We start from the raw sequence: 12,965 nt of genomic DNA on the forward strand, positions 1-12,965 counted from the left end.
GAATGAGACCAACCTGACCTCTCTATGACAAAAATTAAGGCTGTTAGAGCAATTTAAAAAAAATAGACTGCAAAATATGCTGGGAAAAAATAACCCCCTGGGGGTTAAGGGTTGGAAATTTCCAAATAGCCTGGGGGTAAAAGGGTTAAGGAACTCTCAACTTTATCAAGCTCTAATCTTTTCATTAAAAGCAAGCTCTTGGGAATCAGGTGAATGTTTCGAGTACATATCCAGATAATCCAAGATTCGTCAGTTTTATGTCTACCAAACAGAAATTAGTTTTCCTATTCATGCGCCCTTGGGATCCTCACTTCTGTTTAGGTCAATAACGTCACTTTTAGGAAAGAACTCATGAAAAAACTTTGAGTACAGAAGCAGTGTTTTTTTGTCACAAACATATTCATGTACAATATAGGTGTAAGATGCTTTCTGCTTAGTAAGGGTAGAAGAAAGACTTTAGCTATAAGCAGCTGTTCTAGGAGAATGACACTCTAAAATTAAACTATTGTTCTCTAGTCTTGGGTAGTGCTATAACCTCTGTACCATGGTATTTCCCTATCTTGGGTCAGTGTTCTCTTGCTTGAGGGTGCACTAAGGCAGAGTATCCTATCTTTCCTTACTTCCTTTCCTCAGTGGGGTATTTTCCTTGAAGCCCTTGGGCTTTTAGTATCCTGTTTTTCCAACCAGAGTTATAGCTTAGCTAGTAACAATAATGATAGGATAGAGGCCCTATCAGTACTGCTGGTTTTTTTTAACTAATTGTCCAGAGTTCACTTAAAGAGAAGTTCTTGGCTGCCTTTAGCCCCAGAATTTACAAGGCACATGCTCAGTGTTACTGACACACATTTGATGTTTTGTTGGATTGGAAATTGCATGTCTTGAGTTCATGATAACGGATAATGTTTGTTATTTACAATCATGAAAATAATGGGTTTTTACCGAAGATTTTTGGTTTAGAATTTTGCTGGGTTTGTTTGGGAGAGGGGTCGGTGAGTTACAAAATGTTGGCCCATCACATTGTATTTTATAAGATTTTCATTAGATTTTAGAAGAGTTTGGTTGTTTTAGTAGAATAATTTTATAACAGCTCTTCAAGCTAGCATTGATAAAAATTCATCATGACTGAAGAGGAGACTAATAAACTGTAATTAAAACAGACTTTATTAACATTTACTTCCACTTTTTCCAGACTTGAAACTATTTGCAAGCGTTTGTTATTTGGTGATTTGTCAACCTTACTGGACCCTGTTGTGATTAACATTTATTTCCACTTTTTCCAGACTTGAAACTATTTGCAAGCGTTTGTTATTTGGTGATTTGTCAACCCTACTGGACCCTGCTGTGATCAATGGAGAGACCTTACATCATAACATGACCCAGATTACTGTCAGAGGTGTTGTCCAGGCTCCAGAAGGCCATCCTGATAACCTACCAAACTGGATACTGACTGCTATGAAATGTATGGCACATTGTAAGTACAATACTGTATAGAGTAATTTTCTTAACCCTTTTACCCCCAGGCTATTTGGAACTTTCCAACCCTTTTACCCCCAGGCTATTTGGAACTTTCCAACCCTTTTACCCCCAGGCTATTTGGAACTTTCCAACCCTTTTACCCCCAGGCTATTTGGAACTTTCCAACCCTTTTACCCCCAGGCTATTTGGAACTTTCCAACCCTTTTACCCCCAGGCTATTTGGAACTTTCCAACCCTTTTACCCCCAGGCTATTTGGAACTTTCCAACCCTTTTACCCCCAGGCTATTTGGAACTTTCCAACCCTTTTACCCCCAGGCTATTTGGAACTTTCCAACCCTTTTACCCCCAGGCTATTTGGAACTTTCCAACCCTTTTACCCCCAGGCTATTTGGAACTTTCCAACCCTTTTACCCCCAGGCTATTTGGAACTTTCCAACCCTTTTACCCCCAGGCTATTTGGAACTTTCCAACCCTTTTACCCCCAGGCTATTTGGAACTTTCCAACCCTTTTACCCCCAGGCTATTTGGAACTTTCCAACCCTTTTACCCCCAGGCTATTTGGAACTTTCCAACCCTTTTACCCCCAGGCTATTTGGAACTTTCCAACCCTTTTACCCCCAGGCTATTTGGAACTTTCCAACCCTTTTACCCCCAGGCTATTTGGAACTTTCCAACCCTTTTACCCCCAGGCTATTTGGAACTTTCCAACCCTTTTACCCCCAGGCTATTTGGAACTTTCCAACCCTTTTACCCCCAGGCTATTTGGAACTTTCCAACCCTTTTACCCCCAGGCTATTTGGAACTTTCCAACCCTTTTACCCCCAGGCTATTTGGAACTTTCCAACCCTTTTACCCCCAGGCTATTTGGAACTTTCCAACCCTTTTACCCCCAGGCTATTTGGAACTTTCCAACCCTTTTACCCCCAGGCTATTTGGAACTTTCCAACCCTTTTACCCCCAGGCTATTTGGAACTTTCCAACCCTTTTACCCCCAGGCTATTTGGAACTTTCCAACCCTTTTACCCCCAGGCTATTTGGAACTTTCCAACCCTTTTACCCCCAGGCTATTTGGAACTTTCCAACCCTTTTACCCCCAGGCTATTTGGAACTTTCCAACCCTTTTACCCCCAGGCTATTTGGAACTTTCCAACCCTTTTACCCCCAGGCTATTTGGAACTTTCCAACCCTTTTACCCCCAGGCTATTTGGAACTTTCCAACCCTTTTACCCCCAGGCTATTTGGAACTTTCCAACCCTTTTACCCCCAGGCTATTTGGAACTTTCCAACCCTTTTACCCCCAGGCTATTTGGAACTTTCCAACCCTTTTACCCACAGGCTATTTGGAACTTTCCAACCCTTTACCCCCCGGGGTTATTTTTTTTCAAGCACATTTTGCAGTGTATATTTTTTTAAATTACTCTAACAGCCTTAATTTTTGTCATAGAGAGGTCAGGTTGGTCTCATTCTGTTGGAATATGCCCGAAGTTTCTCAAAAAATTATCAAAAATATGCAAAAAAAAATTTAACGCAGTATTTTGCAAGGACGTACCCGTACGTCCATGGGGGTAAAGGGATGAGTTTTGTGAAACGTTCCAGTACGTCCTTTGGGGGTAAAAGGGTTAAAGACAATATCTTGATGTGATGAACTGTTTGCAGTGGTAAGAGTTGATTGGTCCTTCTGGAATAACGCCAACTCCGTGGTGATTGATTGTAAGGGTATGTTGTGTGAAGCTACCCTTTTCTTCTTCCTTATCTCCTCTCTAGAAAGGAGAATTTTTCACACAAAGGAAAGTTAATTTCTAAATTGGTCATGAAATATATATTCCAGGAATTTTTCTTTTTTACATGCTATTTTACATGTTACACTTACAAGATGTTTTTATGATTCTGGATGTTAATGGTATTCAAAATTAATTTCATACCTGTGAAGAAACTTACACTACTGTTTAGTATACTGTATTAAACAGTACATACATACATGCATACATATACCAAGGCACGTCTCCCAATTTTGGGGGGTAGCCGACATCAAACAAATGAAAAAAAACACTAGCTAGAAAAATTCTGTTATTAATGTGTAAAAGCTATTTTGTTTTAATCTAAACAGGGCCGAATGCAGCAGATGCAACATGTAATATTCCTAATTACCCAGGTGTTGAAAGGGACGTGTTTAAAATAGTTCGAGATTTCTTTACAAATTTGGTAAGTGTATTTTTGAAATTTATTTTTACCAAGAATTTTTATTATTATTTGATTCTGTACTTTAATTTAGAAATTCATTTATTGTATAAACTTGAAAAAGTTTGAAAATTCAACTCAACGCAGTACTGTAGTCTCGAGAGACTGCCAATGAATATTAATAATTTGGGATATAAAATCACAAAATATGATTGGTTTTCATACCAGGAGATTGCTAATATAAATTATATTATTTTCATCTTTTCAGGTTGCTCCTTTGGTGCCATGTGAGCTCTATGATGCTGTTATCAGACTTTATATAGGAGCAGAATTTCTAGATATCACTTGTAGGTCATGTAGTCCAGATGGGAAGGGTAGTGTGAAATCAAAGGGAAATGAGGGTAGTTACATACATAACAATCTACAAGGCAGTGATTCAGTGGAAAATTTGATTCTGAATATGAGTATATCCAGTCAGCAGAAGACATCCACTCCGTACATCGAGACCGGAAGCCTCGTTTGTGACGAGAACATCCCGAACCAGTTCAAGAGTAGAATTTGTCGGAGGGGAGAGTTAGATAAGAAAGCTGGACATGAGCTTTATACTCCTGTGCTCCATCATAAGGACTTCCAGAATTTATCAAATCCTCAGTCACTGAAGTTGCAGAAATTGAAAAATTACACAGATTTTAAAGAGGATAATCTATATCCAACACTTTTAGAAGGGAGCTGTGAAAATTCTAGTCTTGGGGTTTATTCTAATAACTTTGATAAGTCTAAAAATGGCAGTTTCCCTAGCAAAGCTTTTGGTGAATCTGTAGTTTTTAAACAAGCAGAAACCGTGAGGTCTGTTAAAACAAATGATCTTGCTAGGAGAATGAAGAAAGAAAATAAGGAAACAGCCTCTGAAAACTTCAATATTCTTAAGAGTAATGAAATTGAAGGATTTTCATTGCCGCAGAATTGTTGTTTTGAGACGGCCTTTACATCCGACAGTCCAAAAACTCGCATCATTCCCCAGAAATCTGTGGACACTGTGCATCTTGGAGATGTAGACAGAAACTTTGGGAAAACCCGCCCAAGGCCCGTGAGTATTGCAGTAACATCTTTAGCAGGGCTCGATGCTCACGCCTCAGATATCCGCTACCCCTGGGATTCCACAATGGGAGAAAACATGTCGGATGCTCTTGACGTGATGAGCAGATCAAGTACTTTATCTTCAACTATTAGTGGAAGATATGTGACAGCTCCCATCAACTCTCCGCTGAGTCGTTCAAGATCAGCAGGAAATTTACGAAGTCTAGTTGAGTGCAACAGTTCTCAAAGACCCTTAGAATCTCCTGTAATAAGCAGTAATCCGTGTAAAACTTTGGCAAATAGATTGTTAGATTCAGTAAAAAGAAAGCCCTCTCAACATACAGCTGTCTGTCAGAAACAAATAAATCACAACAGGAGCCTCAATGAGAAGCATTCAGCGAACAAGTTACGTCATCTCCGTACAAAATCTGGTGGTTATATGAACCCTGTTTTAGTAACTGGACCAGATAATGATGAGGTAAGAAGTATTCAGTCCTATGTTTCAGATAAGGAGAATAACCCAAAGGCAAGTCATTTCCGAACCAAATCGGGAGGATTTTTGAACTTGGCCTTAGCACCATGGCAGCATAGCATGGATCAGATGGATTCCTTTGAAACTGTTTCGTCAGTACCTACAGTAAACACAGATTTGTCATTCCATGATGGCCTCCCTACCTCTGCTTCAAAGGGACCCAGCTATCATGGGTACTGTAAACCTGCACCAGACTCTGCTAATCAAAGTCGAAGTCGAATTTCTACACCTGATGGGTGTCTCAGTCATGTCTTGTCTTCCGCTTCCTCAACAGGTTCCTCTGGTCATAGTATGTACTATTCTGTATGCTCACATGCAAGCAGAAATAGTACACCAACTCTACCAGCCCATCCATTTGCAGAAAGGGGGAGGCATCCAATCAGGGACAATGACAGTGTTTGTTCTTCCCACAAAACTTTAGGTAAGTCAGTCATGGATATACTGTACATAACAAACAGTATCTTTGGTTTTTGGTGTGATTGTTTAAGCATTGTATCCTCTGTAATGTTCTTATTGGTATGAAAGCTTAAAATTTTAGTAATTTATGAGTGATCATAGTTTCTTTGATACTCATCTTTGTCTACATAGTTAATGTAAGTTATTTTAGAGTATGTCAATATATTACAGCTGCAATGTTGCAAATTGATTTATGAACTTTTTAAGAGGATGTTTATATAACACCGTGGAAGATGGAATTTATTTAGAATAAATAATACTGTACATACATTTTTAGAAAATTTTCTGATGCTATCATTTAGTTTATATGAAATGGGAAATGCTTTGTTGTTGTCACGTTTCATTTTTCTTTTTCAGGAAACGAAGCCTCCACTTCTTCGGCTGATGTAGAACTATCAAAGCGCCTTTCTCTCTCTGCAAATGAACTCAGTGATGGGTGGGCAGATAGAACCCCCTATGGACAGGTTCCACCTTATGCGCAGGGTGGAGTGTGGCGTCATTACCACTCTTCCCCAAGTAAGAGGCTGATTGGAAGGAAAAGAGGGACAGAAAATTTCTTTGGGAGCAAAGCTTGTTTGCCTGGTATGCTTCAGCTGCTAATTGCATGCTATTATTTCATGACATTTTTTATTTCATAAAGCTCTGCATCTAACACAGAATTGTGTGTCTTGATTAACAAATTATGCATGTTTGCAAAGATTGAAGAATTTTATAGGGCTCAACATTGTGTTATGGGGTAAATTTTTGTTGCATTAACAAAATTGAGACAATTAATACTGGGATCCTTTTCTGAGAAATTCTGACTGACGTTTCTTTACGTACAAACCATCGTTGAAAAATCTCCTTTACTGAGTCTGATTATTAGATAACATCTGACTTTGAAATGTATCATCTCAATTTTCAAAAGTAAGTAAAGGTATGACTAACTGATGCATAGCCCGAACCTTCTCTTTACCTTAAGCATGCTTTGCATTTTAATTGGTCTTAACTGAGGCAAGATAATTTCCTTTTATTTATTGTCAGTCTTTTCTTAGACATCATTTATTGCCAGGGTTAAACTCAGATCAAATATCTACTTTACTTTAATGGCTGCTTATCTGGTCCTGTAAAACAGGGGAACCCTATTCTCTACAGGACCTCCACGGTCGTTTTATGACGTTCATTCAGGAGCATTTAACATTTCACAATACGTATTGCTCGCTTACCGAATGATCATCTTCGTCAAAACACTCGCAGAATTAGAAAGTCTTCAGTTTGCTCTTGAAAGCCTTAATATCTTCAGTTATTCGGCCTGTGGGAGCCTATTGTATAGTCTCCGGGCTGTATATTTAAAGGCTCTAGAGCCTACAGGTTCTAATAGTTTGAAACTATCTGTAACTATTTTCGTATTGTCATCAGAAGGCTTTATAAATAATTTCTCTTTCCTGTGATTTGAACTGTGACTGTTTACATTGAAAAGTGTTTTGCCTAATACTCAATCGCACAATCCACATTTTCTGGTAGATCTTATTGCAGCAAGTTGCTTCTAATTTAATCAACTTTTCCATTTACGTAAGTAATTTACGCACCATCCCAAATGAAATTATATAATTATATCAGTTAAACAATGTTTATATTAATTAATGATAGAACTGCCTATGATTCCATTAATTCAATGAACTGGTGAACGTACGTATTATAGTCATATTTATGATAATTGTCTATGCATGTTGTTTGCTAGTTAACCAGGCACCATGTTTGTTTCCATCATCATCTTTTCTGACAAGGACTTGTGTGGTATCCTTCCTACAAATCAACAGGTGCAGACATCCTGTTTACCTCTCCCGGCTTTTGCATTTTGTTCCGCTAGGAAGCTTGTTTCTTAATAACAACCCTTCATAATTATTCAACTCGTGGTGGAGTATTCGGCAAATTAACTAAGATAATTATATTTCCCTGTAAAGTGCAAAATTTTATGACTAGTTTTGGATGTCCAAAGTCAGGGGGTTGTCTATTTCAGAATTACTTTTGGAATTATGAAAATATTTTTCTCGATGTCTGCATATTGTTCATTAATTGGTAGTAGTTTGGAAGGATTGACTTCAAATCATATGCCATTTTGATTACAGCATATAGTTTTATGTTTAAGTAAAATAAGAATATTTACAGCTAATTTTATCTTTATTTATTAATATTACCCGGGTTCTGTTGTATTGTTGGTAGGCTAGTCTAGTCTGAAACCTATAATTTTCCTTAGTTTGGAAAGATTGACTTAACAGCATATGATATGCTCTGTATAATCATATGCTGTATTTGTGTTTAAGTGAAATAGAAATAAGAATTTATTTTTTATTACTGTACAATACATCCAAAAGCATTTGTTTCGGAAAACTAGGATTTTTTACATATTTGCCAAAAAATGGTGGCTGTCCAAAACCTCAAAATTTTCAGGTTACTGGTAATTATATTAGATTAATTAAGTTTTGAAAGTGAGAATGTTTAACAGGGTTGAAAGAAATTGTTCAAGTAGTAGGTATGTAATGAATAAGTTCTCCCAGTTTAGGATGGGGAGGTTATAGTTGTCAAATCCCCAGACTAACATTCATGTGATAGGATCTAATTGATGCGTGATATATGAGGTATATGAATAGATTTTAACCCCAACCTCTAGAGATTTCTAAATGTCTATTTTTGTGGTAAAAATTTACTATTTTATTGACTTTAAAGCAGATAGCCCAGACTCAGAAGTCTACTGTTCATCAACAGGATGTAGTACTACAGTAATGAGAAAAAAAAGAGGCATATACATACATATACCAAGGCACTTCCCCCAATTTTTGGGGGTAGCCGACATCAAACAAATGAAACAAAAAAAGGGGACCTCTCCTCTCTACGTACCTCCCAGCCTGACAAGGGACTCAACCGAGTTTTGCTGGTACTGCTAGGGGTGCCACAGCCCACCCTCCCCTGTTATCCACCACAGATGAAGCTTCATGACGCTGAATCCCCTACTGCTGCTACCTCCGCGGTCTTCCAAGGCACCGGAGGAAGCAGCAGAGCCTACTGGAACTACGTCACAATCGCTCGCCATTCATTCCTATTTCTAGCACGCTCTCTTGCCTCTCACATCTATCCTCCTATCACCCAGAGCTTTCTTCACTCCATCCATCCACCCAAACCTTGACCTTCTTCTTGTACTTCTCCCATCAACTCTTGCATTCATCACCTTCTTTAGCAGACAGCTATTTTCCATTCTCTCAACATGGCCAAACCACCTCAACACATTCATATCCACTCTAGCTGCTAACTCATTTCTTACACCCGTTCTCACCCTCACTACTCTGTTCCTAACCCTATATACTCGAGATACACCAGCCATACTCCTTAGACACTTCATCTCAAACACATTCAATTTCTGTCTCTCCGTCACTTTCATTCCCCACAACTGTGATCTGTACATCACAGTTGGTACAATCACTTTCTCATACAGAACTCTCTTTACATTCATGCCCAACCCTCTATTTTTTACTACTCCCTTAACTGCCCCCAACACTTTGCAACCTTCATTCACTCTCTGACGTACATCTGCTGCAACAACAGACCCCAAGTACTTAAACTGATCCACCTCCTCAAGTAACTCTCCATTCAACATGACATTCAAAAGAAGCATATAGAAATGAAAATGGCTAGTTTGACTGCATAAACAAGAACCAGCTGCCTTACAGCTACCAAAGGGCTTAAGACAATATAGGTTCCGCCTTTGAGATCCACCCCTTGGATAAGAACATTCTTGTTAATGTGTGTGTTTCATTTTAGAATTAGGAATGCAGATAAAGTTCATAACTCTTTAGAAAAACATAGTATACCGGTACTCAGAACAGGTGTAGGCTTGAAAGGTCAGGTTAAAGTGAGGAGGAATTGACTTTAGTCACAATTACTGTTCTGTCATGTTTGTTTCACTCTACAGTAGTTCCTTTATTGGGGAGTTTTTTTTTTCAGTGTTTCTACGGTCGGTTCTTTGTCTTACACTTGGCAATCAACCCAGCTTCAAGAGTCTAATAATTATGAGTTCAGTATTTTACACTTTATTTTCATACATCTTATCAAGGTAGTTGTCCTGGAAGAACATTAGACCTGACTTGAAAATGGATGTTGAAATTCATGAAACTTTTCAACTTGCTTCAGATGTGTCCTTGTTCTTTAACATAATAATATCTCATGTTCCCATTATCTTTGACGTTGCCATTGTCCTATAGTCAATTTTTTTCAGCGAGGCATATTTGCACCGACTCGCAGCGGTGCCCTTTTAGCTCGGAAAAGTTTCCGGGTCGCCGATTGGTTGGACAAGATAATTCTAACCAATCAGCGCTCGGGAAACTTTTCCGAGCTAAAAGGGCACCGCTGCGAGTCGGTGCAAATTTGCCTCGCTAAAAAAAATTGACTATAGTATCATATTTTCCAATGCTTTCACCCAACTTCCTGAATGTCGTTTTACTTGCCGACAAATGAGGTTCCAATTTGCGTGTCTTTTTAGCTATATTAATCTTATAGTGAGTTGGATTTCCTATTCCATGGCTTTTTTATGTTTGACATTAACACTATTATTATTATTGTAGAGTACTATGAAATGACCATTGAATCATATAGCTATCTCAGGGCTTGCTTGTAGGATATATTTTTAAATGAAAATCAATAGATCAGAAAGGCTTAAGAAATGGGGCTGAAGGTAAGCTGCAAAGAACATTTGGTACAGGCTTGTATGTCACACACATCAAGTGTCTAATGAAAGGCAAGGCTTTGCTTAACCCTTTTACCCCCAGGCTATTTGGAAATTTCCAACCCTTAACCCCCAGGGGGGTATTTTTTTCCCAGCACATTTTGCTGTATATTTTTTTTAAATTGCTCTAACAGCCTTAATTTTTGTCATAGAGAGGTCAGGTTGGTCTCATTCTCTTGGAAAATGGCCGAATTTTCTCAAAAAAATATAAAAAATATGAAAAAAAAAATTTTTTATAGCATTTTTTTGCAAGGACGTACCGGTACGTCTATAGGGGTAAAGGGATGGCTTTTGTGAAACGTACCAGTACGTCCTTTGGGGGTAAAAGGGTTAATTTGCTAATGTGGCCCATTAATTGTTCAAAAAGATACAACTGTATAAAGAAAGACAGCACAGTGGACTTCAGCATGGACAAGACCTCTTCTGGGCCACCAGCATGCCAAAAGTTTTTGCTTGTTATAGCATGCAGATATCCTTCAATACTGCCTTTTGATTTTAAGGGGGGGGAGGGAATTTCACTTATCTCCTCTTGCCTTCTTAAACATGGTTAACATAGATTTTGGTGTACAGTATACAGTATATCATTCCTTTTGCAAATGTGTTTTCATCTCTTGATGTGTCATTTACTACTGAAATCCATCCAGCAAATTACAATAAAAATATCAGTAATCATAGTTGGTTTGAGCCTTTTTGTGGAATTCATTGATGAATCTTGCTCTACTAAATGGGGATAATGTCATATATCTTGAATAGTGTTTGTATTTGGTTTTAAATAAGTTTGGTAATACATTTACATTGATTCAAGTGCATGTGGGACCAATTCTCATATTAAAGGACTCAGGGATGTATAGTTTATAAAAATATAAATTACATTTAAAATTTTTTATCTTATCATATGAGTAGATTTATATATAATTAGCACTTTTCCACCAGGGCTTTTAACCAGAGAAGGGAAGGAAGCAGCCATAACTTCCATACAACTCATGTTATTGATGCTCGAGCCTGTCCGACGTAGAAAATTGCATCTGCTTTTGAGAATGATGAAGAAAATGTCACATAACGAGAAACTGACTATTACAGACGAACAGCCAACAAGGGCCATGGTAACTATCAACATTTCATTTTAGGGATCTCCTCAAATGGCTATTTGTTCCTACGCGAGTACAAATCATCGTCCTTTGCTATAGCGCTGTTGTGACATTAAAAGACTTGGCTGCTGCTACCCAAGCTTTATTCAACTTAAACTTCAGTAGATTATTCCCTGAAACAATCATGAACATAATTAGCAGACCCCATAATAAATGTAATACAAACTATGTTAGATCCTCAAAGTAAATCTAATTAAACCAAATAGATACAAATGGAATAAACAAAAGGAAATACAAAAGAAACAGAGAATTACTTGATAAGTTGCTTTGACTGTCCCTCCATCAGGTAAGTAAACAAAGTATGAAAAGATCACCAGACAAACGTTTCAGAGTGAGGTATGAAAGAGCAAAAGGACAAAACAATATTATAACAAGCGCTCTGATAACTCGCTTGGAAATCACTCGTCGGAGAAGACAGAGGTCTCCCTCTGAAAACATATAGTGAATTATATGGATATGGATCAAGATATTGATATAGAATTTCTCATTTCTTTAATTGAAACGAAAACCGGTTGTATAAGATACAAGTATGGAGGAGTATAGAAGTCGTAATTTAGTTACATCTGCTTGGAGAGAAATATGCTGTGTTTTGAATGAAGGATTTCAAAATCTTAGTGATTAAAAAAAATATTAATATGGTGCATTTTTAATTATTTAATTAGCTTTGATTTTGCAAGCATTTTTATGAAGTAAAATATGGCTAACCAGTTGATACAAATTTAAGAATACTATATATATAAGATAATGCATATGCTTAGTCATAAAGGTACTTCTAGATAGAGAATTAATTACTTTCTCAATATCATATTTTGATATATCACCAACTCAAAATCTCTACATCACTCATGAAATAATCTGCAAACGTGTTTCTGATGTCATCAGCTGCTAGTTCAGTTTGTATATTTATAAGATGTTCAGGCTCTTCTCATCCATTTACAGTGAGCCCTCGCTACTTTGCGGATTCACGACTTCGCAGACTTTTTTCATTAAATACGGCATCCGATTTCATCAGCAAACCACTATTTTTTGGGGAAACATCATTTTATTCTAGAAAATTGCTACTCTTTAAATAGTTAATTGCACATTAAGAAAGCGTGTACTTTTGTTTTTAAATTTCGGGTGTGATTTAAAAATCGAGTATTGTTGACTTCTTTTTGTTTTACTTTTGGCTGTGATCAGATCAGCTGACGTCTAGATGCTGGTCTCAAGAATATGCACATACGAAGTATTGTTTATACCATTTCTTAACTTATTCAAACCATCTATACAGTTGATATTACATAAGCACCCATGTGTTATAACCTATCATATTTTTTGTTTATTACATTTAAAACAACTCTC

The 12,965-nt window shown here is 37.5% G+C and overlaps 1 protein-coding gene across 4 annotated transcripts in view; it reads left to right on the top strand.

Moving 5' to 3' along the window:
* LOC137651175 (DEP domain-containing protein 1A-like) overlaps positions 1 to 12,965 on the top strand; it is an 87,895-nt gene that overhangs the window by 48,003 nt on the left and 26,927 nt on the right. For 3 of the 4 annotated variants that reach the window (XM_068384318.1, XM_068384320.1, XM_068384319.1), the window contains exons 6-10: positions 1,281 to 1,471; positions 3,585 to 3,679; positions 3,924 to 5,685; positions 6,078 to 6,302; positions 11,410 to 11,579. In XM_068384318.1, the coding sequence (XP_068240419.1) occupies positions 1,281 to 1,471; positions 3,585 to 3,679; positions 3,924 to 5,685; positions 6,078 to 6,302; positions 11,410 to 11,579 (2,443 nt within the window). The remainder of the gene's footprint in view (positions 1 to 1,280; positions 1,472 to 3,584; positions 3,680 to 3,923; positions 5,686 to 6,077; positions 6,303 to 11,409; positions 11,580 to 12,965) is intronic. The other variant, XM_068384321.1, reaches the window with a different exon arrangement.

Source organism: Palaemon carinicauda, chromosome 12, assembly GCF_036898095.1.
Source record: "Palaemon carinicauda isolate YSFRI2023 chromosome 12, ASM3689809v2, whole genome shotgun sequence".
Lineage (NCBI taxonomy): Eukaryota > Metazoa > Arthropoda > Malacostraca > Decapoda > Palaemonidae > Palaemon > Palaemon carinicauda.